At 44.0% G+C, this 26,427-nt stretch overlaps 2 protein-coding genes across 4 annotated transcripts; one reads left to right on the forward strand and one right to left on the reverse strand.

The window, feature by feature from the left end:
- Positions 1 to 3,856: 3,856 nt before the first annotated feature.
- On the forward strand, positions 3,857 to 17,383 carry LOC307091388 (calsequestrin-1-like). Its single transcript, XM_079758351.1, has 11 exons — positions 3,857 to 4,114; positions 13,971 to 14,064; positions 14,591 to 14,691; positions 14,915 to 15,026; positions 15,308 to 15,381; positions 15,623 to 15,753; positions 15,845 to 15,890; positions 15,992 to 16,046; positions 16,364 to 16,464; positions 16,712 to 16,786; positions 17,012 to 17,383. The coding sequence occupies exons 1-11, from the start codon at positions 3,872 to 3,874 to the stop codon at positions 17,309 to 17,311; spliced, it is 1,332 nt and encodes a 443-aa protein (XP_079614477.1). The 5' UTR covers positions 3,857 to 3,871; the 3' UTR covers positions 17,312 to 17,383.
- Positions 17,384 to 17,887: 504 nt separating this feature from the next.
- LOC307091384 (E3 ubiquitin-protein ligase TRIM21-like) lies at positions 17,888 to 25,554 on the reverse strand. 3 transcript variants are annotated; one of them, XR_013812732.1, is made up of 9 exons: positions 25,421 to 25,509; positions 24,256 to 24,357; positions 21,771 to 22,365; positions 21,131 to 21,226; positions 20,596 to 20,829; positions 20,334 to 20,481; positions 20,222 to 20,248; positions 18,684 to 19,617; positions 17,888 to 18,107 (listed from the first exon to the last, which is right to left on the reverse strand). XR_013812732.1 is itself a non-coding variant. In XM_079758346.1 (8 exons), the coding sequence occupies exons 1-8, from the start codon at positions 25,486 to 25,488 to the stop codon at positions 19,088 to 19,090; spliced, it is 1,800 nt and encodes a 599-aa protein (XP_079614472.1). In that variant the 5' UTR covers positions 25,489 to 25,509; the 3' UTR covers positions 17,888 to 19,087. The 3 variants fall into 3 exon arrangements, 2 of the variants coding, with proteins under 2 accessions (XP_079614472.1, XP_079614473.1); XM_079758346.1 differs by having other exon boundaries at positions 17,888 to 19,617; XM_079758347.1 differs by lacking the exon at positions 24,256 to 24,357 and having other exon boundaries at positions 17,888 to 19,617; positions 25,421 to 25,554.
- Positions 25,555 to 26,427: the final 873 nt, after the last annotated feature.

The raw sequence follows: 26,427 nt of genomic DNA on the forward strand, positions 1-26,427 counted from the left end.
AAGACTCAAATTCAACTTCTATGTCAGCAGCACACCCTCAATGTCTCACAGGACATCACTCGGTCTGTGAAGGACTTGGAGACTGTTATAGTGGAGTTGGAAAAGATGAGTGAGTCATCTGGAGAAAGGGGATATATTGAAATCCTCAAAGAAAAAAAGCTAGCTTTAGCTAACCTGCTGGACACCAAAGTACAGGGTGCGTTAGTCAGGTCCCGAGTTCAGAACATCTCTGAGATGGACGCTCCCTCTAGCTTCTTCTTCGGCCTGGAGAGGAAGAACGGACAGAGGCGGGTAATCCACACATTAGTCTCAGACACAGGCCAAGAGCTGACGGAGCCAGGGCAGATAAGAGCGAGAGCTGTTGGTTTTTATTCCTCCCTCTACTCTTCGGTGTATGAGGAGAAGGACACACTGGAGGGGTTCTGCAGTGGGCTACCCCAGGTCTCTATGGAGACCAACTTACAACTAGAGAGGCCTCTGCACATCGAGGAGCTTCTAGCCGCCTTACAGAGCATGCAGGGGCGGAGGGCTCCGGGCATCGACGGTCTGACAGTTGAATTTTATAAAGCGTACTGGGAAATTTTATCTGCAGACTTGTTGGATGTTTTTAATGAGAGCCTGGCCTGCGGCTCCATGCCAATGTCCTGCCGTAGAGCAGTCATCACGCTTCTACCGAAAAAGGGGAATTTGCAGGACATAAAGAACTGGCGGCCTGTGTCTTTGCTTTGTGTGGATTACAAGCTTCTGTCCAAAGCCTTTGCCAACAGGCTGAGGGAAGCTATGGAGCAGTCCATCCATCGGGACCAGACGTACTGTGTGCCCGGCAGGTCCATGGTAGACAATGTCTACCTGATTCGGGACGTCTTGGAGGTCTCTAAGTCCATTGGCATTGATACTGGTTTGATTTCCCTAGACCAGGAGAAGGCATTTGACCGCGTTGAACACAACTTCCTATGGAAAGTTATGGCAAAATTCGGGTTCAGCGCTGGTTTCATAGCCAAGATCAAAGTGTTGTACAATGAAGTTGAGAGTGTGCTGAAATTCAACGGCGGTCTGTGTGCTCCTTTTAGAGTGTGCAGAGGCGTCAGGCAGGGCTGTGCTCTGTCCGGGATGCTCTATGCACTCTCCCTAGAACCCCTCCTCAGCAAAATACGCTCCAACCTACAAGGTCTGGTTTTACCTGGTTTTAGTGAGAATGTTGTCTTATCTGCATACGCTGATGATGTCATTGTTTTTACTAAGAACCAAAGAGATGTGGACATTTTAACAAGGATCATTAGTGACTTTACAGCTACATCGAAAGCGAGGGTTAACTGGAGAAAGAGCGAGGCCCTCGCTGTCGGTGAATGGCGTGGCGGTCTCCCAGTTCTTCCCCAAAATTTGACCTGGAAGAGGGATGGCTTAAAGTACCTTGGTGTCTTTCTTGGGAAGGAAACCATAGCCCAGAAGAACTGGGAGAACGTCACAGAAAAAGTGGAAGGTAAACTTAAAAAATGGAAATGGCTACTGCCGCATATGTCCTATAGAGGTAGAGTTTTGGTTTTAAACAATCTAGTAGCCTCCCAACTGTGGCACAGCCTTGCATGTGTTGACCCTCCCTCAGGCTTATTAGCCCAAATTCAAAGAAAGATGGTGGATTTTTTCTGGGATGGGTTGCACTGGGTGCCACAGGGAGTGCTGTTTTTATCTAGAGAGGAGGGGGGACAAGGCCTCATCCACCTGGCCAGTAGAACAGCCACTTTTAGAATTCAGTTTTTACAAAAGTTTCTGTCTGGTCCGACAGACTTGGTATGGAGGAATGTGGCCAGCTGCATTCTCAGACGTGTAAGTAACCTGGGGCTAGATACTGCTCTGTTTTTAACTGATTCTAAATTCTTAGAATTAAGTGGGTTACCTCCGTTTTATCAGGGTGTTTTTAAGTCATGGGCCCTTTTTAGTCACAAAACGTGTCAAGAAGCTAACTCTCTGCACTGGTTGTTAAAGGAGCCACTAATCCACGGGGCCAGGCTGGACATCACCAACAGTACCACTCCCGGCCTGACGGGGGCACTGTGCAGTTCAGGGACCGTTTGCCTACAGCAGCTGTTCGATGTAGTGGGGCCAGCGCTGGACAATGTTGGGGCCCTGGGCACTCTGCTGGGCCTCCGATCACACCGAGTGGCAGGGAGACTCCTGGAGCTCTGGAGACAGAGGCTGTCTATCAAAGAAAAAAGACTTCTGATGGACTACAACCTAGGGAGAGCCACACCAGACCCCGCTGACCCCTTCCCTGATGTCCACCTGAGCCCAGTGGTAGGGGAGCTGACAGGCTCCCTGCTCACTCCCTGTCGCCCAAATAGGCTCTCCGTAAACAGGGCTGATAAAAAGACTCTCTATGCGAACTGTGTGAAGAGCATCAACCGTGCCGGGCTGAGCAACCGCCCCCCACCGTGTGGACCAACAGGTTAGGGGGCCGCAATGGGCCCGGCCCACAGTGGAAGTTGTTCTATAAACCCCCCCTCAAGAAGCGGACTGCCGACCTCCAGTGGAGAATTTTACATGGCGCCATCGCCTCCAATTCTTTTATTTCTGTTCTTAATCCAGCTGTTTTGAGCATGTGTCCTTTCTGTAATGTCCGTGAGACTGTTTTTCACGTTTCTTCTGAGTGCAAGAGGCTCGCACAGTTTTACACTCTCTTAGCATTGTTTTTTAATTTGTTTGGTGTCAATTTCTCTGAGAAGGTTTTTATCATGGGGGCTGAGTACGAAAAAGAAAGGAAGGACAAGTGGCAATTATTAAATTATCTCTCGGGGGAAGCAAAAATGGCAATCTACATTAGTAAACCGTGTGAAAAACAAAGAAGGACAGGATTCACGCACAGTCTGGCTCTGCAACATCAGGGCCAGGCTGTGGCTAGAGTACACATTTTATCAGAATATTGGCGAGGTGGACACTTTTAAAAATCGCTGGTGCTACAAAAACATTGTCTGTTCTGTTGTGGAGGATGACTTGCTGTTTGCACACATGTTTAAAAGATAGGCTTTCTCAAACTGAAGAGACACGCACTAATCGCACTTTATTAATGTTCATGTAACATAACTAATATGTAAATAAAGTTGGTTTGTAAAATCTCAAATCTCTCTCCCTCCCCCCCTCTCTCTCTCTCTCTCCCTCTCTCTCTCTCTCTCTCTCTCTCCCTCTCTCTCTCAGTGGCCAACAGGTGGCAGCCTAAAGATAACTCCTCCCATGTCAACGATGGTATCGTCACCCTATGACGCCCTATTTAGGGACCCCCTCCCCCTCCCTGTGCCCTCCCCCTCTCCCCCCTCCCTCCCATCCCTCCCCTCTCTCCCCCACCGCCCGTTCCACCCTTCCAGCTGTCTCTGAAACTAGCACTATGACACCAGCCCCCCCAACCCATATGACCCCCCCTCCCCCAGCGCCAACCGCCCGGCCCACTTCGACACACACACACACACACACACCCTCCCGCCGCGGCGCACCAGTGGCGTGGTCGTTGGGGGGGTGGGGGGGGTGTATGGTTAAAGGCGGGACCCCGCACTGCGACCCGCTCTTCTCTCCACGGGAGCACCAGAAGAAGACCACCTCGTCGCCGCCCGCTCTCCACAACAACCACCTCTTCGGCCTCCGGAGTCCCAGTCTGTGCTCATGTGTGCGGGCCTTTCCGGAAGCTGTCTTTAGCCCCGACCTGCTGCCTCTCCACCCGACCGACCAACACCACCCCCCCTCTCTCTCCCCCCCCCCTCCCCCTGCGCGACACCACTACCCTCCCTCAGCCGGCTTGGATCGAATCCCCCCCTCCAACCCTTGCCTCCGAGGCTCCGACCCCAAGGGGAGCAGCCAGTCTAAAAGAGCAGGTAGCAGCGCCACGATGAGGTGGAGCTGGCTGCTGACCGTGGGCGTGGTGGTGCTCTCGCTGGGGGCCACCGCCCTGGGCGAGATGGGCCTGGAGGTGCCCGAGTACGACGGGCACGACCGCGTGCACCACCTGAGCTCCAAGAACTACAAGTCTGTGATGAAGCGCTACGACGTGATGGTGCTGTACTACCACCGCAACGTGGACGGCAGCCGCACCGCCACCAAGCAGCTGCAGATCGAGGAGCTGGCCCTGGAGGTGGGTGCATGGCCGCGCCTGCATGGATTATGCCTGAGTTATGGTTGTACGTCGATGCGACCCAAAGGGGGTTTACGGACCCGTTGCTTGCCCCCTTGCGTCCACAGCAAGGGGCCTGCCAAAAATTGTAACCTTGCGTCGAGGGGACGCAGTAGCATGGGCTGTGATTGGTCCGCTGACGTGAACCCGACCCACAGAACCAAAACAGGTTCACGATTGCGTCAAGGTGACTGCGTCGAAGCGACTGCGTCGTCATTGCGTTGTGTCAATGTCCAACCATAACTCTACCTTTACACAGCACCCCTGGTAATGGCCGCCTCCATTGTAGAGGTTTGGCTTTCCCCCCGACGGACCCATGCCAAACAACCACTAGTTTACCGCCTCTGTTCGGGGCTTGGCAGTTGGCAGAGGTGTCAGGTAGAGTGTTTGGCACCGGGGTTGGGAGGTCAGAGTTGAGCCAGTGGAGGTTGTTTTGGTTGGAGGGGTGGAGGGATGGTTGGGGAGGGGTGTGAAGGAGGAAGTTATGATAAGGAGCTGGAACGGAGCAGTGACGATAGATTGGCATCAGGTCGGAGGAAGGGGATGCACGGCTGGCTATTTTGGTGGCTTATCTGTGAGGGATTGATCTTGTCTTGGGGAAATCCGGAGGAGTGAGGCACGCTAGGCTGGGACAAAGTCATCATTTCTTATCACGAAGTGAGAGTGAAAGTGTTTGCCGTTAAATAACAGACGAGCACTTTGAAGCCGGTGTCCCTATTAAAGAGAGAGAGATGCTGAAAACCTTAGAGCTCACTAATTATCTTCCACACATAACTTCCATTCCATTGTAATTATGTTTTGCCTTCATTCTTGGACAGTTCCATTTTCTCTAACCACAGTGATGCCATTAACCACATCAAATGTGTTGAAAATACCTGGCAGAGACACTGGAGCATTGCTCAGCATCTCTACAGAACAAACCTGTTCCTGTTCTACTCCCAGGGATTCCACCTAGCTGCATTCTATGTGCATTCCGTCCCACTCTCTCTTCAATCTCTAATGGCAAGATAAGAAAGTCCAAACAACGGCTTGAATTCTAGTTTGTGTGGATGAGTGTAAGGGTTCCTGTTCAGCGCAGGAGAAGGAAGGTGGAGGACGGAGGGGGAGGTCTGGATGTGGTGACCTTCAGAGTCAGGAATAGTTGGAGGGTCACTTGATCTGAGCAAGGACCTGGTACCCAGAAATGTCCTGCTGCTTACATCATTTACATTGCTAGCCGGGGCAATATCTGGACTGAAAAGGCCATTTGTGCAGTATTCAGCAAGCCATTAACAACCTTCGATATTCAGTACGATGGATGACAACATTGAGTCAAAACCTTGAGGTGTTCATTAAAAATGTCTTAGAATCGGTTTAGAATGTTCCGTGCTTTTTAAAACCTAATTAGAATTCAAACCAAATTAGAATAACATAATGGTCTAAACTGAATTGCAATTACTACTTCAATGTCCTTCAAACAAAGTAAAAATGTTCAACTTCAATGCCTGAACCGAATCAGAATCAGAATTTGGAGCTTCAATGTATTTTAAACTGAACTAGAAAATGAATGGGTTCCAAGCTTGATCAGAGCTTTAATGTCTCCAACACCGAAATTCAAACATGAGCAACCCTCCCCCAGAGACATGATCAGCCCTTGGTGTTCTAGATGGGGGGGGGGGTATCAAAACAGCACCGTAAGCATAGCGGTTTCCCCTTACAACGGCTTGGTGTGGCTGTCGCTGGCCCACACAGGAGTCACCTCTGGAAATAGCCCAAGACCTCTCTGTGCCTGCTGAGCAAGGCACCGAGAGGGGTTCAGGGCCCTTTCTAGTCCTCACTGCAGCATCTATAGATACCCGTGAAGACATGAAGACATGAAGACGTACGACACACACACACACACACACACACACACACACACACACACACACACACACACAGATATGGATACCTTTACCCGTAGAGATACATAGATATAGATACACACTAGACATATGGATGGACCATGAACACGCATACAGATAAAGATGTGTACACATATAGAGAACAGACACATATATAGAACGTACACATATAAAGAAAAGACACATAGACAACAAACACACATAGAGAACACACACACACATAGAGAACACACAGACATCGAGACCAGACCCACAAAGTGAACAGACACACATATAGAATGCACACACATAGAGAACAAACACACATTGAGAACACACACACAAAGTCATACATGCAAACAAAGGCTGGCTGGCTAAACCTTTCGGCCAATCAGGATTGAGTTCTTGACAGAGCGCAGCTCAAAATAGCAAGTCATTTCCTGTAGTGTAGCGGGATTTGTGAATTATTAAAGGATCAAAGGAATTGAACCGTAATTGTTTTTGTCGCAGCCAAAGATTGTGCAAGCAAGTGTGTGTGGTCTTGTCAATGTGTATTTTTGTGTGTGTGTGTGTGTGCACGTGCATGTGCATGTGCATGTGTGTCTGTGTGTGTTTGTGTGTATGTGTGTCTTCATGGTTGTTTGTGTGTGTTTGTGCCCATATGTGTGTGCGTGTGTGTGGGTGAGTGTGTCAGTGCGTTTGAGTGTAACCAATCTGATTTGAATTGAAAACGGGGCACTAGCTAATTGGGGTGAGTTTATAACCCTCATATGCATATACACACATACGGTACACACAGGCTCACACCCACGCTTACACGCACAAACACACAAAAACACACACTTACACACACACACACTCAGCACAATCTTCCACTCACAGCAGATTGGAAGTGACTGCAGAGCTGCAGAATATATCTAACATTTGACCTTTGACCCTTCACCAGAGTCATCTTCAGTATGGAGGGGGGGGGGGGGTTCCTCTGTCTGAGAATACTATGTGCTGTGTGGCTGAAAACCCTGTCAGGGCCCATGAGCCTGGAGAGCCATTGGCTCCCTGATACACTTGTGGCGGGCGGCCTGTCTCTGATTGGCTTACCAGGAACTTTCGTTGTTTGAGACCCACTGATAGTGTTTCACATTGCACATTTTCTCAATTGTTGATGCATAAATATACACTATTTATGGGATTGTATGTATCCCCCAGTGTGTGTATCATTTGTGTGTGTGTGTGTCTGTGAGATAATGTGAATGTGCAGGAGTGTAAGAGAGTAAGAGAAGACTGAATGAGAGAGACAGAAGGACTGAGAGACTCAGAGGAATGGAAAAGTGTGTTTGAGGTTAAAACAAGAAAGGAAATTCAGTTCACCAGACCTGAACGGGACGCTCTGTCCTCCTACAAGCTGGCAGAAGACTGAGACTTCAACTAGCCGTAACCCTACCTTTTACTGTTTATTCTCCCTGGCCTATCACTCTGTAAAGGGGGAACATCATTGTCACATCACTAATCCGTGATATTAACGTGCTCGTTAATAAACCACACTTAGAAGACTAGGTCTAAATCTTAAAGATGTTCACGTTATCATCTCCTCTTCTTTATCTCGCTCTGTCAAATCCAACCTTATTGAGTGTACGATAAATTCAATGTTCTTCACACAGTACAAAAAAAGTGCACACCAACAACCAAATGCTTTTATATAAATCTTACATTTAATAGTGATAAATAACAAACATAGTGATTCGCCCTTCTTTCTCAAGGCAACCCTTGGCAACAGTAAATATTTGAGAACCCAAAAATGAAGGAAGGAGAGATGTGTCAGGAGATTAGATGTCCCTCATCCTGTCATCTCATTTTGAACTCTGACCTTTTGGTCATACTGGAAACATGCTGTGCCCATAAATCAAACACCCAACCCTCAGCTCTCCTTACGGTGTTTGTTTCCTTCCCTTCCCACTTATACACTCTTAGCATGTGTGCAAGGAATGCTACATTAGCCTCCATGCTGTACTGGGTCCATGCTGTACTAGTGAAGATAAGCAAAGACTAGCAAGGGACACCTGTTAGCAAACTACTGAGAAGGAAAAGGTTCAGAATAAAGTTTAAAGATCACCATCTTTGAACGTGAACATAAGAGTTAAGTGAAATGCAGTTCACCAGTTAATTCATTGCAATGAAAACATCTTATTTTTGTAGATTAAGGGATATGAAAATCAAATGTTGCTACATAGTTCATACTTGACCCAAGCTCTCATCTCTAATATGTAAAAGATTTTATCTTTAAGAGTCACTTGCATTCCCTGATCTCTCTCTCTTCAGTCCCCATGGAGATAGAGGGGGAGAGCGGGAAAGGTCAATACGTCGCCGTGGTAACCGCTAACCAACACGTTCTCAACTTCCATTGGTGGAGAAGAGCAGGGATCTTTTTGGAGAGAGAGAGAGAGAGAGAGAGAGAGAGAGAGAGAGAGAGATGAGAGACGGTCTTGCCAAAATTAATTTATTCCTGAAAATGTTTCGTGAACAAAGCTCTGAATATTGATGTGCGCTATGAGCTGAAGGTTGATGACAATGTAATGATTGATGAATTGTCATAATTTCTATATGAATACAATTCTAACTGACAGTAAAAAAAAAAAAAAACGATTGTTTCAAGATATTTGTAATAATTTGATGACATAAGAAATAAAATCCTTTCTCGTTTGCATCTAGGAAATTAGCATTTTTAGAGAGCTAATCCTATTTGTTTTTAAGACAATACTTACAGATACAGAAGGGTTGATGACAGCTTAAACGTTAAATGATCTTACAAAGCTTTTAACTCGACCGAATCACACATGCCAGCAAAGTAATTTCCAGTGATTTCCAACCAATTTTTTTTTTCTTTTTAAACACACACATAAATGTACACGATACAAAGTTGCTGACCTGCTGTAACGTGTAGACCTACAAAATGTAGAAGGCTAGTGGGCAGGAACATGTTTATGTGTTACTTTGCAACAGTCCAGTCCCAGTAAGGTTGTGGCACTATGTATGTGGACGGAACCAGATAAATTATTCAATCAAACAACAAATAATAGTGTATTATTAGTAATTAGTGTTAACACTTGAGGAACCGTTACAAAAAAGCAATTTCCATGAAAGGTTGTGCTAATTAATTAACAACTTGTGGCCTCGTACCTACGACACAATCAAAGCCGAGCTGACTTTCAATATAACAGAACAACCTCTCCTTTGATATTGCCCTTCATCAAATTTAGACACAGAGATGTTCGTTTGTGAAGAGCCAAAATGGAGACCGAGACAAAATGGTCTGATACTTTTAAATCTCTCTTCGCTTGGGATATATGTGTTTTGTACTTAACTCTTTATCTATCTGTTTGTGACTTGGAAGAATCTAAACCGGCAGTCCCCAAAGTGTAACTCTCTATAAAAATGGTAATTTCTATCAGATTGAACCAAATTTCACAGAGCTCAAATTTTTTATATGAAACATATCCTCTTGATAGGCATAATAAAATATTTGAAAACCTGAAGTCATTATCTTTTATCGGATTTGATGACAGTACATCAAGCAGATTGCGCAGCGTCTCCAATGCGGCCTTTTGTCGTTTAACCAAATCTCTACTGTACAGTTTGTCTCCAACACAACGTTCTTCTTCAACCCCTGAGGGCAGTGGATCCCTCCCCTGCTGAGGAGGACATTTGCCCTGGAAATGAACACCATCTATTGCAGCCCATTTTTGTTTATTTCTTCACCAAACTGTCTGAAGACGTGAAGAAGTGTTGGGGGCATTCAGCCAGAGGAAAGAACTTGCGTTTGGCATTAGGGAAATAAGTCCCTGTCCGCCGTGGGCTGCAAAGCATGAGGAGAGCCTGATGGATCCAATCTTGTGTTCTGTTTATAAGGCGCTAGGTCTGTTCTTACAGCTCTCGCCCTCCGGGCCCCGGACGTGTGTTCCAACACGGCCCATCAGTCTGTCAGCAGCCAATAGGAATGGAGGTCCGCCTGTGCCGCGGCTAAATTTATCTCCTCTGACAAACCACCACATCCTGATACTGGCTTACTTGTATCCAAGATTGACCTCTGATATCTACAGCTGGAGGTGGGAGTTGAGCTGGTAACTCAGTGTACCCATGTAGAGAGGGGGAGAGATTGAAAACAATTCTGGATGTGCAGGCACGAGTCCAGCAATGGCATGGGGACATTGGGTAAACGGTGCTTCGATAGTGCCGTCTCTGCGTCTCTTTTCCCATCGAGAAGGTTCCACTTTTTTTGGTTAGAAAACATCTCCCTATTGATAACAACACATTAAAGGGCACACACCCCCCTATTTTACCAACAGGTGTGGGTTGATTAGACATTATAAGCAATATTCATTTTTGATGACGCAAGTGGTGATATCCAACCAGGGGTATTATAGATTCGATCAGGACTAACAAAGATTTACTAAACCTAACCGAGTCACATCCCTGGGGAACAGTACCTACTGGGAGGCAGGACTTGATTTATTGACCAATAGTGGATATACCCATTTGCGAAATCACAAATGGACTGATTTGCTTGTGATGAGTAATCAACCACACACCTGGTAACTTTTTTAAATAGGATAATTTAAAAAAGTTATTGTGGCCTTTTTGATGTGAGTGTCATTTTCTGGACCCTAACCAAATAATAACCATAATGCTAAACAGATCAGCTCTAAAGCTAGCTACCAACAAAATGCTTACCACAGCCCTAGAGCTATCCGCGCTCATGATGCCAACCTTATTGCTAACCACTGCTATATTGCTGTAGTGTCTGTATACCCGCAGCGGATGTGGCAAAGTTGGGAAACTTTGTTTATTAATCTTCACCTTTAGTGGCAAGTGGCACCTTTAGGCGTTTTAAATGTGGGAGACCGAAGACTGCCAAAGTGCGTTATGAACACGTAGGGAACAGTTGGGGTCTGTTTTCTTGGGATTGGCACAGCACTGGGGTATGTCAAAGTGACTCAACCACAGATGGTATCAAAACACTTGTGCCCCCGATGCCTGCCTGATTGCCAGCTTGAGTGCCAGTAGGGCGTCTATAAGACACTAATTCAAACGGTCAAACTTCCAAAGCATTCTCTATAATCATCCCTATCTTGCATACTTTGTTTGGCAACCTTCAGATCTTGAAGAGCTTTTGAAACTAGCCTGAGGCAGCAATTGACAATATAATTATTTGGGTAACAACCTTGCTTTTTATCCTGTATCTGGGGGAGAGGACAGGGTACTGGTTAGGGTGTTTGACCCCAAGCTGAACTCCTACCTGCTCCTTAATGACATGTATTTACAAAAATAATCACTATGGGTCGGAGCGTCCTCCAACTGCTGCAGAAAGATGATGGATTATTAGCGCAGCCTACTGGCCTAATAACTGCCACTTACAGGGCCCGAGTCAGAATGGTTTGATACGTAACAGGCTGACTTTCAGGGTCTGAAAGGGTAACCGCAACGATCCGCAATGATTCATTTAACAGGCTAGAGAGATAAAAGTAGAGAGAGAGAGAGAGAGAGAGAGAGAGAGAGAGAGAGAGAGAGAGAGAGAGACATAGTGGGAGAGAGATGGAGAGGGAAGGGGAGAGGGAGGGAGAGGGTGAGAGAGGGCGAGAGAGGGAAGGGAAAAAGAGATGGAAGGAGAGAGAGCACGCAGGACAAATGTAAGGAGAGAGAGACATGGATAGGAGGGAGAGAAATAGGAGAGACGGTTGGAAGCGGAGAGGCGATGGGGGAGAGAGTCAGGAGAGATTGACGGATAGAAAGAGAGGGATGGGTGAGGTAATGATAAGGAGACAGGCAGAGAGAGAGAGACAGTTACTATATTGCCTGCCCTTTGACATTTTTAGCATCTACTGTAATCACAAACCGTACACAGTTGCCATGGGAACCAATGTTCTTCTACCCAGTAGAAAAAGCATATCAAGAATTGTTTTTATTTGATATTTGATCAAGTTGCTTGGAACGCAAGCTGTCCCAAAAATCATGACATGATTGATACTCTGTCTGTCCAATTGGGTTGGCGGGGGGGGGGGGCGGGCAGTCACTGAACTCATAACACATTTGATTTTAGACCGTTTTGCTGACTAACCGAATGACCGGAATAACGTTGTGTCCTGCCGTTTGGACACACACTTAACCATTTGTACATTCTCCCTCTTTATGGAAAAATGGCCGATTAATATTTTATTTCAAAGTATTTTTAAGGAGGTTAAGGGGTTCAAGGGGGTTATGCCATTTTTCTCATCGATGATATCCCAAAGCTAGGCTGAAAACGGAACCAAACCCCGATACCTTCCGGCTAGCGGCCGAAACACCTTGCCCCGCTAGCCCTACCTGCACACATCCAGCCGAGTCCCACTGAACTATGCAGTCTTCAACCCGATGCCATGACAATGTGACAATGACCTATGACCTTCCCTTACAGTTGTCCATCACCCAGGCATCCCTTATCTTTAAGGTATGTGCGGTTCTGTCGTATGTCTCGCTAACGCTGTGGGCTGCCTAGGGTTCTGATGGCTCCAACCCCCCCCCCCCCCCCCCCCCCCCCCCCCCTTTGTAAGTCCTCCAGTGGTTTGAACCCTCCCAGCACGGCCACAGGACCAGAAGAACCACGCCCAAACGGGCCGGTCCCTTCGGAGACCGCGCTGCGTTTGGGTTTTGTTAACTTTGTGACAGCAGCTTTGGCTGTGGTGCTGTCACTTGTGTTACTGTGTGTGCTGTGGCAGGGTGTGACCACTGTGGAGGACTTTAGGACCCCTAACCCGTCAGACACAGACAGTGAACATGCTTGGGGCAACCGTGGGCACCGTTAAGATAAGATAACATCAATATGTTATTGATGGCAGAGGGGAGACGTTGGTTCAGATCGAGTACAGGGTACACGCTCTGAGTACTGAGTACGCAAAGATAGTTTGCTATCTTCGCGAAGATAGTTTGCATAGGGAAAGTGAGCAAGACCTGTGTGTATGTGTGTGTGTGTGTATGTAATTGTGTGTATGTGTGTGTGTGTGTGTGTGTGTTTGTATGTGTGTGTGTGTGTGTGTGTGTGTGTGTGTGTGTGTGTGTGTCTGCCCACGTGTCTGTGGATATCATGTATGTGCATAGAAGCTTGAGTAGATTTTCAGTTTGCTAACTCTGCGAGCCGCCGTCTTCACTTTCGCACAACACCTGTCGCTGCGTCTCTCTCACTGGACGTGGCTGGCTCGAGTTAAGCCCCTCTAGTTCTCCTCCTCCCACATTGGCTATGAGAGCTGTCAATCATCAGCTCTGGTTTCACATTGGTTATGCCTCATGTCAATCGTGGGCTTGGGTTTCACTCCGATTTAGAAAGTGCAAGGCAGCAGTCCAAGGGCTTTCGCTTTTAAGGCCTTGGATTTGAGCCGGAATGCCAGGGGTTAGGGTGAATATGAGACAAATATAAACGGAATATGTCCACATTCAGTTCAGGGTTTGGGTACAAAGAGAGGACTTGATTTCATCAGTGTCCAAGTCAAGACTGGTTTATTCGCAGCCTTTTATCAAGTTACAGTCTCTGAAGAACTAGACGAGACACACGAATCCTAAGCACTCAATTCTCATTGCAATTATAAGACAGTCAGTATAATAATAACCTAGTTCTGGAGTACTGGAGTACTTTATTATTCCTAAATATTTTTTTATTTTACAAAAAGAGTCACAAATTAAAGGAGAATGATTTTTAAAAAAAGTAGAAAATGGAGAATAAGACAGAAGTAAAATAGATAAACATATAAAATATAAATGAAATATTCAGATCTACATACAAAATGTACACATGCAAATCCATATATGAAACAACAAAATGGCAAAAAAATTATCAAAAAACTATCACAATGTATTAACATGATCTACACCTTACTCTTTTTACCCGGCCTGTTATCAGTGTTACTCACTCCATGCCCCCTCGCTCTCTCCAGCTTGCCGCCCAGGTTCTGGAAGACCTGAAGGATGAGGACATTGGTTTTGCACTGTTGGATGCTAAGAAGGAGAAGTCCGTGGCCAAGTCGCTTGGTAAGCCTGACTGTTTGAAGACGACACCTTGTTTCGTCTCTCGATTGAAAATATCACACAAAAAAGCTATTATTTTTCTAATAAAAAATATATAATTTTTTACTATCAATAATTTGACACCAAAAAGGATATTAAGTATAAAGATGTGTTATGATTGAAAACCAATAACACAAGTGTCAGGTTGAAAATATCAGAATTTAAAACTTTATTGGGATCAGGAATCTAGGAGCGCGCATGCAAGGCATTTACTCAACTCTGCTGCCCCCAAGTGTTGGAACATAGCGGTGACTAGGTAATCGTCTAATCAACAATCCCCTGAGCACAGGTAAACTGCTGCAGTGCATTTTATCAGAAAAAAAAACGTTTGTTTTCAAAATGCAAGTCTAAAAAGACACTCAGTATGTAAAGGAATGTGACATCAACATGATGAAGAGGCAGGTCAATGCAGGTCAATAAGCAATCTAAAGGATCCTACATTACAACTACATTTCCATCTGTTAATCCTATTCCTCTCTCCTCTCCCCAGGTCTGGATGAGGTGGAGAGCATCTACATCTTTGCTGACGATGAGATCATCGAGTACGATGGAGAGCTGGCAGCTGACACTCTGGTGGAGTTCCTTTATGATGTGAGTACTTCCTCAAACAGAGAGATGGTTCCCCACAACATTGAGGAACCATTGATAGATTGATGGGTGCATATACAGCAGGAGTTTTAAATAAAGGGAAATATTAAGGCTCCAGAGAAAACTCTGACTGTTGAACTCATCGGTCTCGAATTTAGCCCTTTCAGCCTGGATTTGATTTGTATTTGTTTTGATGAAAATCGTGTGATTCTCTTGCGGTGCGCAGGTGATTGAAGACCCCGTGGAGATCATTGACAACGAACGCGAGCTCAAGGGCTTCAACAACATGGACGAGGTCATCAAGCTCGCCGGATACTTCAAGAGCGAGAAATCCCCCCGTAGGTGGTCACTGTCAAAAGTTATTGTTATGGAGGTGTACCAGCTCAGTCCTGGTCGCAGCGACCTGGGTTCGAATCCTGCCCGTGGTCCTTTGCTGCATGTCCTCCCCTCTATCTCCCATACCTTGCTTTATGTCTCACTAAATAATAAAGCATAAAAAGTTTAAACAAAGTCTTAAAAAATAAATAAGTTATTGTTACAATTCAACCTGTTACCGATATTGAAAACCTCCCCATTGGTTTCTGATGCTGATCTTACGGATTCTTCTGCCTTCTTTCAGACTACGTTGAATACGAAGACGCAGCTGAGGAGTTCCACCCTTTCATTAAGTTCTTCGCCACCTTCGACCCCAAGGTTGGCACTAGATCATTCCTCGTTTGAATACCTGTGTTTAGGATGGAAACTCAATGGAAAAACAAAGCAAATCACATGCAAACGCTCCCTTCAAATTCAGATCCACATACAGCAGAAACTCAAAATCGGCATAAAAACAAAACACTGTATGACATTGTTTCTTAAAAAACAAGGACCGGAGTATAGCTCGACCGTTCTTGTTTGAGCGATCTATCTATCTCTATCTATCTCTTCCTGTCAGATCGGCAAAAAGCTGAAGCTGAAGCTGAACGAGGTGGACCTGTACGAACCCTTCATGGAAGAGGCAGTGTCCATTCCCGGCAGGCCGTACACTGAAGACGAGCTGGTCAACTACATTGAGGAGCACGACAGGTAGGACCACCGTCATATGACTTCCATAAGGTTGCACAGAAATAATTCACTGTTTTAGACTATAATAAGTCGTCTTTTCTTTCGTTTCCAGGCCCACCTTGAGGAAGCTTGAGCCCCACAGCATGTATGAGATCTGGGTATGAAGTGTGAATCTCTCCTTAATTCCTATGGTAGACTGCAGGGGGGTTGAGGGTCAACATTGGAGAAGCCCTCTTAAATAAATACCTCTCATTAACAGGAGGATGACATTGACGGAGAGCACATCGTTGCGTTCGCTGAGGAGGATGACCCAGGTACAGTATGGCTATGACAATAGGAGTGCACATAGGAACAGGCACACCAGTAGTTCTTTAGTGGTAACATGTCCATGTTTCTATGAGCGTTCACAAGGAAAATCGAATAATGAAATGTGTTCATCTATTCAAAGACAAAGTTGCTTTTGTTGTTGTTGTTAAGAAGTCAAGACATTCTTGACTAAAAGATCCCAGAACTCACAGCTTCTCTTATGACCTCAAGTACTAAAGTTAATAAGTCGCAAAGATGAACTACATCGCTGGACGAAACCACAGGCTGCCAGGTTGACGGCCTGACCTTTGATCTTTGCACCCAGACGGTTATGAATTCCTGGAGATTCTGAAGGAAGTGGCTCGTGAGAACACAGACAACCCCAACCTCAGCATCATCTGGATCGACCCCGACAACTTCCCTCTGGTATGACCAGGATCGCTCTTCAATCTGATAATTAATCTGATTAATCTTATCTCTTTAATCTGATAATGAAATATTAAGAATATACAACTATAAATATGCCCCAAAACATTTGGTGCTCCTACTAAAACAAGGCACTCTGATAATTGCCAATTAGATAACATGATAGCCTTCCCATTTGTATTGCTAATTAATGCTAGCTGTGTCCACCTGTTGACCTTCAGCTGACCTCTGATCCTGTCCTTTTCAGCTGGTGCCCTACTGGGAGAAGACCTTCCGCATCGACCTGGGTTCCCCCCAGATTGGTGTTGTTGATGTGGAGGATGTAAGCTCTCTAATGCAGTTCATACATTATGTTACCCCCCCCCCCCCCACCCCACCCCGAAATGAATGTATTTGATAAGACTTGGGTAAAGATAAGCTCATTGGCTGAGCTCTAAGGTATAGAGGTGCTTGATGTGAGCAAGTCCCCAAATGTAGGATCAGGGCTGTTCTGCATTGTACTCAAGTGTGCTCCTGAAGCTTCATTGGTTGGTTTCTCCTCTCACAGGCCGACAGTGTGTGGATGGAAATGGACGACCAGGACGACATGCCCTCAGCTGATGAACTGGAACAGTGGGTCGAGGATGTGCTGTCCGGTAAAATAGACCCAGATATGGATGATGATGATGAAGACGACGATGACGATGATGATGATGACGATGACGATGATGATGATGATGATGACGACGATGATGATGATGATGATGACGATGATGATGACGACGACGATGATGATGATGATGATGATGATGATGACGACGACGACGACGACGATGATGACGATGATGATGATGACGATGTTGTCTAAATGTTCACCATCTCAAATTTCTAAATTGCCAATCCTCTCGTTTGTGTTGCCTCACAACAAGAGACAACAATAATGACTTTCGATAGCACACTGTTTTTGTCGTGTAGCTGGAAATTTTAAGGGACACACAGCAAAATCGGTAACGTCTACCGCTAAAGTGTCGGGTTAAAATGTACACACACGTTTATGCCCTTTGTTCATTTTCTACATCAATCCAGCTGGCCTATGATTACAAGCTAAGTTCAGTCGAAGAACCCACATCAACTCTATAACTTCATTTAGTCCAATTCGGTTAACCAACACAACATTCACGACCAGGTGGAGTGAGAAGATACAAAGTACAGTAATATTTTCTAAACATAACTGGATATGGTCTTAATTTAAGTAGGAGACTACTCGAAAAATTGCAAAATACATTGCTGTTTGTTTTTAGAACAATATTTTACTTGGATAAAAAATATTTAAAAATCAACTTGTGTCGTTTGTTGCATGATTCGATTGTTATATGTTTAAAAGCTAACATATGAAGCTCATTTAATGTGGCTGATGTGATAGAAGCTCAACAAACTATTTACTATCAATGATATTTATTTTATTAAGGAAATTCCCAAATACCAGATATACTATAAAATTACAGAATGAAGTATACAAAGACAAATTTCATGCACGCTAGACAAAGAAAACTGCATTAGGTGAATAAATGAGGAAACAGGAAATCAGGAATGTATATTGAACAAAGTTATAAAATCCCTTTCCCAAAAATAAGACATTAGGTCATTTTGAAGCTATTAAGAACCTAGACCTTGCTTGACACAAAGATTGATGTAGAATATGTAATAATATGTACTAATATAAGAGTTCCAATATGATTAAATGCCTTTACCCACCACGGCTTATGACCCGGAACCCAACAAATATAATAAGCACCGCATTCCCATTACCATTTCAAAAGTGATAGTTATTTTTCTATGGATATATATATTTTTCATCATTACACTGTTCCAGGTTTCGGTCTTCAAACATAATAATGAAACTCATCTTTATATATTTTGCATTGATTATAAAGATTTGCATTGACTATGAACGTCCCGCCACCATAATAATCCCCAACTGCTACCAATGGGTGGAGACACAGTTTGAAACCCACCCATGTGTATTTTCTATGTTTACATATACAGTATATTTGGTATACACTAGCATAGTAATCCGTCCAGAGCTGGTCCTACACCGCTGAGATGACCAGAGGCCGGCCTTCGTCCACCTCATTATGGGGACTGAAATAGGGGCGGAGCTTGCCACTGAACGAACACGGTATTGAGTGTATTGAGAAAAAAAAAAGAAGACATTAGGTCATTATGAAGCTATTAAGAACCTAGACCTTGCTTGACACAAAGATTGATGTAGAATAAGAGTTCCAATATGATTAAATGCCTTTACCCACCACTGCTTATGACCCGGAACCCAACAAATATAATAAGCACCGCGTTCCCATTACCATTTCAAAAGTGATAGTTATTTTTCTATGGATATATATATTTTTCATCATTACACTGTTCCAGGTTTCCGTCTTCAAACATAATAATGAAATTCATCTTTATATATTTTGCATTGATTATAAATATTTGCATTGACTATGAACGTCCCGCCACCATAATAATCCCCAACTGCTACCAATGGGTGGAGACATAGTTTGAAACCCACCCATGTGTATTTTCTATGTTTACATATACAGTATATTTGGTATACACTAGCATAGTAATCCGTCCAGAGCTGGTCCTACACCGCAGAGATGACCAGAGGCCGGCCTTCGTCCACCTCATTATGGGGACTGAAATAGGGGCGGAGCTCGCCACTGAACGAACACCCCGCGAACGAGAATATGTGCGAGGAGGACGTCAGGTCGTAGAAGGACACGAGGCACTCCTCGTAATCCAGGAAGATGCCTACCGTCTCGGGCTTGGCTTTGAGGGCCAGCTTTCTGGGTGGGGCCGTCATGGCCGCATAGCCCTCTCCATCGTAATGCACTATCACCCAGTAGTTTGCGTCGGGCTCGAACACAAGCTTCCCTTTCCGTTGAGAGTCCACCGACGTTACGCCTAGATCCCAACCCAACTTGTCGCCGACGTCAACCTGCCAGTAGGCCTTGCCGGATGTCAGTCGGTTCCGGCCGAGGACGCAAGTGTACAAGTCGAACCTCTGAGGACCCTTGGGTACTACCTGAATCCCGCCGCCATCTTGTACCTCCTTGCCGTCAGTGGATACGATTAGGCGTGGGTGAGCGGTGCTGGGGTCTAACTTCACGTCCACTGCAAAATAAAATATTTTTGGGGGATTTAATTCTTCATTCTTAATTCATTTTAGAAGGAAAACCTCATGGTTGCAACAACAATGTACGTGCACAATTAAAACTGCATCAAGGATATCACAATAAGTCACAGGATTATTTCCTTTGTGTTCCTTTTCGTAGTTGGAATTAGTTGATAAAGTGGAAATATCCGTTATACGGAAATTTAGGTGATGTTTTTTTGTTGATATACGTTTTAAATAGGCCTATACTCTGACCGCCATCACTGATCTGACAGCTGAGATTATTTGTTCAGTAACGAGGGTCACTCAGGTCTTTCTCGCAGAAAAAAATATTCTAGTTCCCGTTCCCACTTCACAAAGTAGGAGAGAGAGATCTGCGACTCAACACGCAAAAAGACAATAAAATAGAGATGATAAGAAAGATGCCAGGAAAAAAAGGGACAGGAGTCATGACGTGGTGATGAGGGAGGGGAATACTAACTGCAAAAATGGACAGGAAGTTAGCCAGAACGACATCAATGCTAACAGTGCCTTTAATTCTTGAATTGAAAAATAACCCAACAAACTAACTTGGAGTAGAATAATACAGAAAGGTAAAATTACCTGCAAACTTCACGATCCTCTGTAGTTCTATGTAGGGAAATCAGAAGAATTAAATTAACTTCAATTCAGTTATTTCTCTTCTCATAGGTTAATCTTCCAACCACTTTCTTACCGATTGGAGTCACTAGCTCCAGTTTGTCGTGAATGTCATCCATCATGTTTTTAATGATACTTCGGAACGTGCCGAAGAAGGTGGACACATCGAGTGCTATCTCTGTTAGGTTGTTTTCCTCATCTAGGACCTGGGTGGATGGATAAGTCTAAAGGAGTAAAAACAAACAAGTGAAATAATTCAGTCATTGACTTTACTGTAAAGGTTTAATCAGAGACAATGGCTGACATGAGCTATATTTACACAAAATTGCCTCTGTCACCTGTAGGAAGTCAATATGATCATCTATGTCAGAAAGACGCTTCAGGGCCAAGGCGTTCCCCTGCAGTTCCCTGATCTCGCCGTTGAGCTGCTCCGTCAATTCCTTGGCCTGCCTCTCCACCGCCTGACTCTTCTCATCCATGGGTAGGAGAGCATGTCTTTTGGCGTTCTCCACGTAGAAAATGAGAGATGACAGAATGCCGTCGATATCCATACTCTCGCTCCGTAAGTGATCCTGAAAGAAACACAAAGGAAGGATCGTGATTATTATTTTGATGATTCATTTTGTTCATTATTCATGCCAGTAGCATTTGCTACTCACTAGAACCACAACAACATACTTCAGATCAGAAAATGTCATACTTTGTTGTTTGCCAGTTTTAATTGGATTGAAAGCGATTTATACATGACTGAGAACAACCGAAGCCCTTTTTTTTTTTTACTTTTCAAAAGGAAGCAACACAATCTCAAGTCTGCCTCAACAATTGTAAATTCAATCCCAAGATCTCTCCTTTAAAAATACATACTGTCCTCACCTGGAAAACCTTCAACGAGGAACGCATTTCCTTCAGCTTGTTTTTCCGTCTCACAACCCCCCCCTGAAACTCTCCCTCGAGGTAAACCAGCTGGCCCTTAGAAAGAAGAACATTTCAATTTTGACTCCCAGTATAACATCACTTTCCACTCAATACTGATAGTGGTCATCAACAGCTTTCAAGGTCAATGTTGTAACGAACCAATTTGCATTGTGCATTATTTAAAGTGGGATTTCTGTTTCGTTCTCTTTTGGCGATATGCGGTAACTTTCCCGAGGGTTACAATTAGCGTAGCCTATAAATTTCATAATACTGCAAATCTGTCGGCCATATGCTCCATCTCTGTGTTGCCTGATTTGGTGGAAGAAAGTCACTGAACATACATTTATTTGAAATGCGCAATACAATATATCAAACAAGTAGTAGTCGAGCGGCTGGGGTGTTTGACTCCAAGCAGAAAGATACTGGCTTTGATCCCCAATTTCCAAAGTCCACCTGTCAGCATCTTAGAGCCAGACGTCCTAACCCCTATCTACTCCTCAATGGCATATCTCTGAAAGTCACCATAGATAAAAGTGACTCATGACTGAAAAAGGACAACATTAAAACTCAAACCTGTGAGATCTTCCAAAACCCTCACCTTTTTCTCCTCCCACTCCGTCTCCATGGGAACAACCTCCTGCCCTTCCTCCACACAGAGGACGCAGATGCAGCGGCCGCTGTCGCGGCAGTAGAGCTCCAGGGGCCGCCCATGCTCCGGGCAGGCCCTGTCGTCCAGGTTCTCCACAGGCTCCACCATCTTGTGGCCCCTCAGGCGCTCCTTACTGCCGTGGCCCTCGAGGTGGGCCTGGCAGTACGACAGCAGACACACCAGGCATGACTTCAGGGCCTTGCGGGCCCCGGGCCCCGTGCAGACGTCGCAGGCCACCTCTCGGGCCCTCAAGCTCCTGGCCTCCAGGCGGGCCTGGTGCAGGTCCAGCAGGAGTCCATCCAGCACGACGTTGACCTCGGGGATGCGGGTGAGGTACTGCTTGCAGGTTGGGCAGCTCTTCTCGCTGTGGGTGGTGTTGCGGTTCAGGCAGTCCTTGCAGAAGGAGTGGCCACAGGAGGTGGTGACGGGCTCCAAGAACAGGTCCATGCAGATGGGGCAGCTCAGGTGCTTCTCTACGGGCAGGCTCAGGCCCGAGGGCTGCGAGGAACGGGCCGGGTCCGGGATAGGGCGAAGAGACATGATGCTATACCGAGAATATATGTATGGTTACTACTATGAATGACAATATTAGATGGGATAACACCACGACACGGTGCTTTAGCCAACTATGTTCATAATTCTAATGATGGTGATGGAGTAGCCAAGACATGCCAGAATATAATGCTCGTAATGATAGCAAATAGCAATGGTAATAATGATGCAGCCAAAAATAAACAGATTCAGATTCAGGTTTGGTAATAAACAAGGAATTGGACTTTGGTTAACTCTTTGCTCTCAAAGTAGCCTACAACACTCAAAACTTAACCTATTGTTAAAATATAAAAAAGAAAACACAAAACAGAAAGAACAGTACGAAATATAAATATACTGTTAAGTTTAAATCAGAGTATAACAATACAATATAATATACTAATTTGCAAAACATAATATACAATAACAATATAATAGGAAGAAACAATGTAAGGGAAGAAATGGTGCAATATCAGTGCAGTCAATATACGGTCAGAGATTTAAGATTTCAATATAAATATAAATACAGTGTATACTAATAGATAAGTATTAGTAGGCCTATAAAAAAACCAGTTCTTAAAACGCCTATTTGCCTATATATATAAGTATTAGTAGGCCTATAAAAAAAACGGTTCTTAAAACGCCTATTTGCATAGGCCTTTCATGACACCAACCCAATAGATAACGCACGACCTCAATGAGCCACTCTATTATGTATAACCTACAATAGAGCGACTGGTACCTATAACACGCACAAAGTTAAAGTGACTGCGCTTTGGTTTGAGTTTCCAGGAGGTGGGTGTGTGATCCCCATGCTTACGACCAGCGCTGACGTACCGACGTTATACTGTTTACTTAACTTACTGTTGAATGACGAACAGTATAACAACACAATATAATATACTAATTTGCAAAAAAGAATGTACAATAACGGGCTCCAAGAACAGGTCCATGCAGATGGGGCCGCTGCAGGGAACGGGCCGGAAGAAAGAGAATAAACAATATAAGGGAAGAAATGGTGCAAGATCAGTGCAGTCAATAGCTATACGGTCAGAGATTTAAGATTTCAATATAAATTTAAATATGAGTCTACATAAGTATTAGTAGGCTAATACATAAGTATTAGTAGGCCTACTAAAAAAACAGGTTCTTAAAACGCCTTTTTGCATAGGCCTTTCATAACATCATAACAATAGATTAAGCACGACTGCAATTACACACTCTATTATGTATACAAATACAATAGAGCTTATTCGACTGTTACCTATAACACGCACAAAGTTAAAGTGACAGTGAACCCATTGTTTCATCTGGAAATCGACGATTGAAATATTAAATTCAAATTGCGCTTAGGTATGAGTTTCAGGAAGGAGTGGGGCGTGTTATCCCCATGGTTACGACCACCACCGACGTAACGACGTTATAATAAGCGATGTTGTAGGCCTGTATGAAATCCGCCCCACATTGCATCGTTATACTATCGGTGACCGGGAAGCCTCACCCTCACTCGGACGCGGACGTGTTGTAATACTAAGTACAGGCTACTTGTATCATAGATCAAGATCACTTTTGTCTTTGAGCGTTTACAAAAAAAGAAAATGCAAAAAGGAACAAAAAAAAATGCAAAATGTAGCAGGAAAAATAACACTATAAAAACATAGTCAGACCCTGAAAAAAAACAAAAACAAAAAAAAACATATCACTAAGTATAACCTACAATAGAGCTTATTCGACTGGTACCTATAACACGCACAAAGTTAAAGTGACGGTGAACCCATTGTTTCAGCTGAAATTGAAATAAATTCAAAATGCGCTTTGGTTTGAGTTTCAAAGAGGGGGTGTGTGATCCTAATGGTTACGACCAGCGCCGACGTACCGACGTTATACTGTTTACTTAACTTACTATTGAATGACGAACAGTATAACGATACAATATAATATACTAATTTGCAAAAAAGAATGTACAATAACGGGCTCCAAGAACAGGTCCATGCCGATGGGGCCGCTGCGGGGAACGGGCCGGAAGAAAGAGGAAGAAACAATATAAGCGAAGAAATGGTGCAAGATCAGTGCAGTCAACAGCTATACGGTCAGAGATTTAAGATTTCAATATAAATTTAAATATGAGTCTACATAAGTATTAGTAGGCTAACACATAAGTATTAGTAGGCCTACTAAAAAACTGGTTCTTAAAACGCCTTTTTGCATAGGCCATTCATAACATCATCACAATAGATTAAGCACGACTGCAATTACCCACTCTATTATGTATACAAATACAATAGAGCTTATTCGACTGTTACCTATAACACGCACAAAGTTAAAGTGACAGTGAACCCATTGTTTCAGCAGGAAATCGAACATTGAAATATTGAATTCAAATTGCGCTTAGGTTTGAGTTTCAGGAAGGAGTGGGGCGTGTTATCCCCATGGTTACGACCACCGCCGACGTAACGACGTTATAATAAGCGATGTTGTAGGCCTGTATGAAATCCGCCCCACATTGCATCGTTATGCTATCGGTGACCGGGAAGCCTCACCCTCACTCGGACGCGGACAAAAAGAGCATTTACAAAAAAGAAAATGCAAAAGGGAACAAAAAAAAATGCAAAACGTAGCAGGAAAAATAACACTATAAAAACATAGTCAGACCCTGAAATAAAAAAAAAATAAAAATAAAAAATCACTTAGTTTACTAAGTATTATTCTAGGTTCCACCTGGGTTCGCAGCAAAAAGAGACTTTCCCATAGTGTATGGGGAGAATGGCAAAACGTATTTTTAAAAAATCACTGTCTCTTTGAATCAGTTTGACAGCGCATCAGGTCGTCTTCACCTTTTCGTCTCAATTGCAGTTATTCAGGCCTCGACCAATTGTCACAGATTTTTATAAGAACATTCCCAATTTAGCAGACCTGTCGATATAAATTGTGTTTATTCTCTAATGGCAGCCTAACACTAATGATTTGCATTTCTAAAGTTTAAACTTTACAGAATGAAAGATGTAGCCTAATTTGGCCACAACCGCAGTATATAAATAACAATATGACTTAATATAGCGAACGATTACCTTTCATTCGCCATTAGGTTATTCTTGTGGATATATGTATCTTCCTTAGTGTCTCTCTCCCTTTTCATTGGCAGTGCACTACAGGTACACGGGGACTCTCCCCTTTATATGCCACAGTAGAGCGCCTTTGGTTTCATGTTTGCGCAAATGCTCTTCCCAGGCAAAACTTTTGTCTCCTCCTCATCAGGTGCGTCAAGCCCTTCAACGATGGAAGGTCGATGGCCTCACGCATCATTTGCTTATTGTTTGCCTTACAAATATAAGCGTGTACAGTAGCGTGCAGAGTGTGCATATTAGGCTACACCCTACCTACCTTTATAACACCAATAGGTAGGAAAGCTATAAATACTCGTAAACACACCAGATCCCCATTATCACCCCCCCGCCCTCAAGGCAATTCTAGCCCTTCGTCAGACTTACAATTAAAGGCACCAACACGGAACTACACGCTACCATTGCTGTGCCCATGTGCCTCCACCTTGTGGTAAACGATATACTACGTATATGTGGATATATGTATCTTCCTTAGTGTCTCTCTCCCTCTTCATTGGCAGTGCACTACAGGTACACGGGGACTCTCCCCTTTATATGCCACAGTAGATTCCGTTGATTCAATGGTTTGATCCACGGTTTCAGTTTTGTTCAAGTCATAAAAAAAATCGTTTATTGGTCTTATTCGGGTACTTTACATATTAATCCTTTAAATACCATTTGCTTGATAGGCCTACTGACATATCTAGTAGTCCAATAGTCCAAAAAAATTCATACATCAATTTACACAACAATAAATAAAATATGGAAAAAAAAATTTGTGGTTTATGATGGGTTGTTGTCACAACCACATTGTAACATTATTTTCCCTTTTTTTTACTTTCTTTTTCTTTTTTTACTGAATTTCTGATTATTAGCAAGCATAAATGTTTAGAAAACAAAATAGAAATAATTCTACATATACATCATCAACATTTTACGACATAAAACATAGTTTTGAGCTAGGGTTGATCGCA

Source organism: Pollachius pollachius (genome assembly GCF_949987615.1).
Source record: "Pollachius pollachius genome assembly, chromosome: 20".
NCBI lineage: Eukaryota > Metazoa > Chordata > Actinopteri > Gadiformes > Gadidae > Pollachius > Pollachius pollachius.

What these genes read in the sequence shown, in the direction of transcription:
- LOC307091388 (XM_079758351.1), top strand. Translation starts at nt 3,872, where the DNA reads ATGAGGTGGAGCTGGCTGCTGACCGTGGGCGTGGTGGTGCTCTCGCTG. An exon ending in GTCCGTGGCCAAGTCGCTTG is followed by an intron (nt 14,065 to 14,590) that starts GTAAGCCTGACT and finishes TCCTCTCCCCAG; the next exon opens with GTCTGGATGAGGTGGAGAGC. An exon ending in ACCCCGACAACTTCCCTCTG is followed by an intron (nt 16,465 to 16,711) that starts GTATGACCAGGA and finishes TGTCCTTTTCAG; the next exon opens with CTGGTGCCCTACTGGGAGAA.
- LOC307091384 (XM_079758346.1), bottom strand. Translation starts at nt 25,488, where the DNA reads ATGAAAAGGGAGAGAGACACTAAGGAAGATACATATATCCACAAGAAT. An exon ending in ATACTGTTCGTCATTCAATA is followed by an intron (nt 22,366 to 24,255) that starts GTAAGTTAAGTA and finishes TTCTCGGTATAG; the next exon opens with CATCATGTCTCTTCGCCCTA. An exon ending in CCTCGTTGAAGGTTTTCCAG is followed by an intron (nt 20,830 to 21,130) that starts GTGAGGACAGTA and finishes TGTTTCTTTCAG; the next exon opens with GATCACTTACGGAGCGAGAG.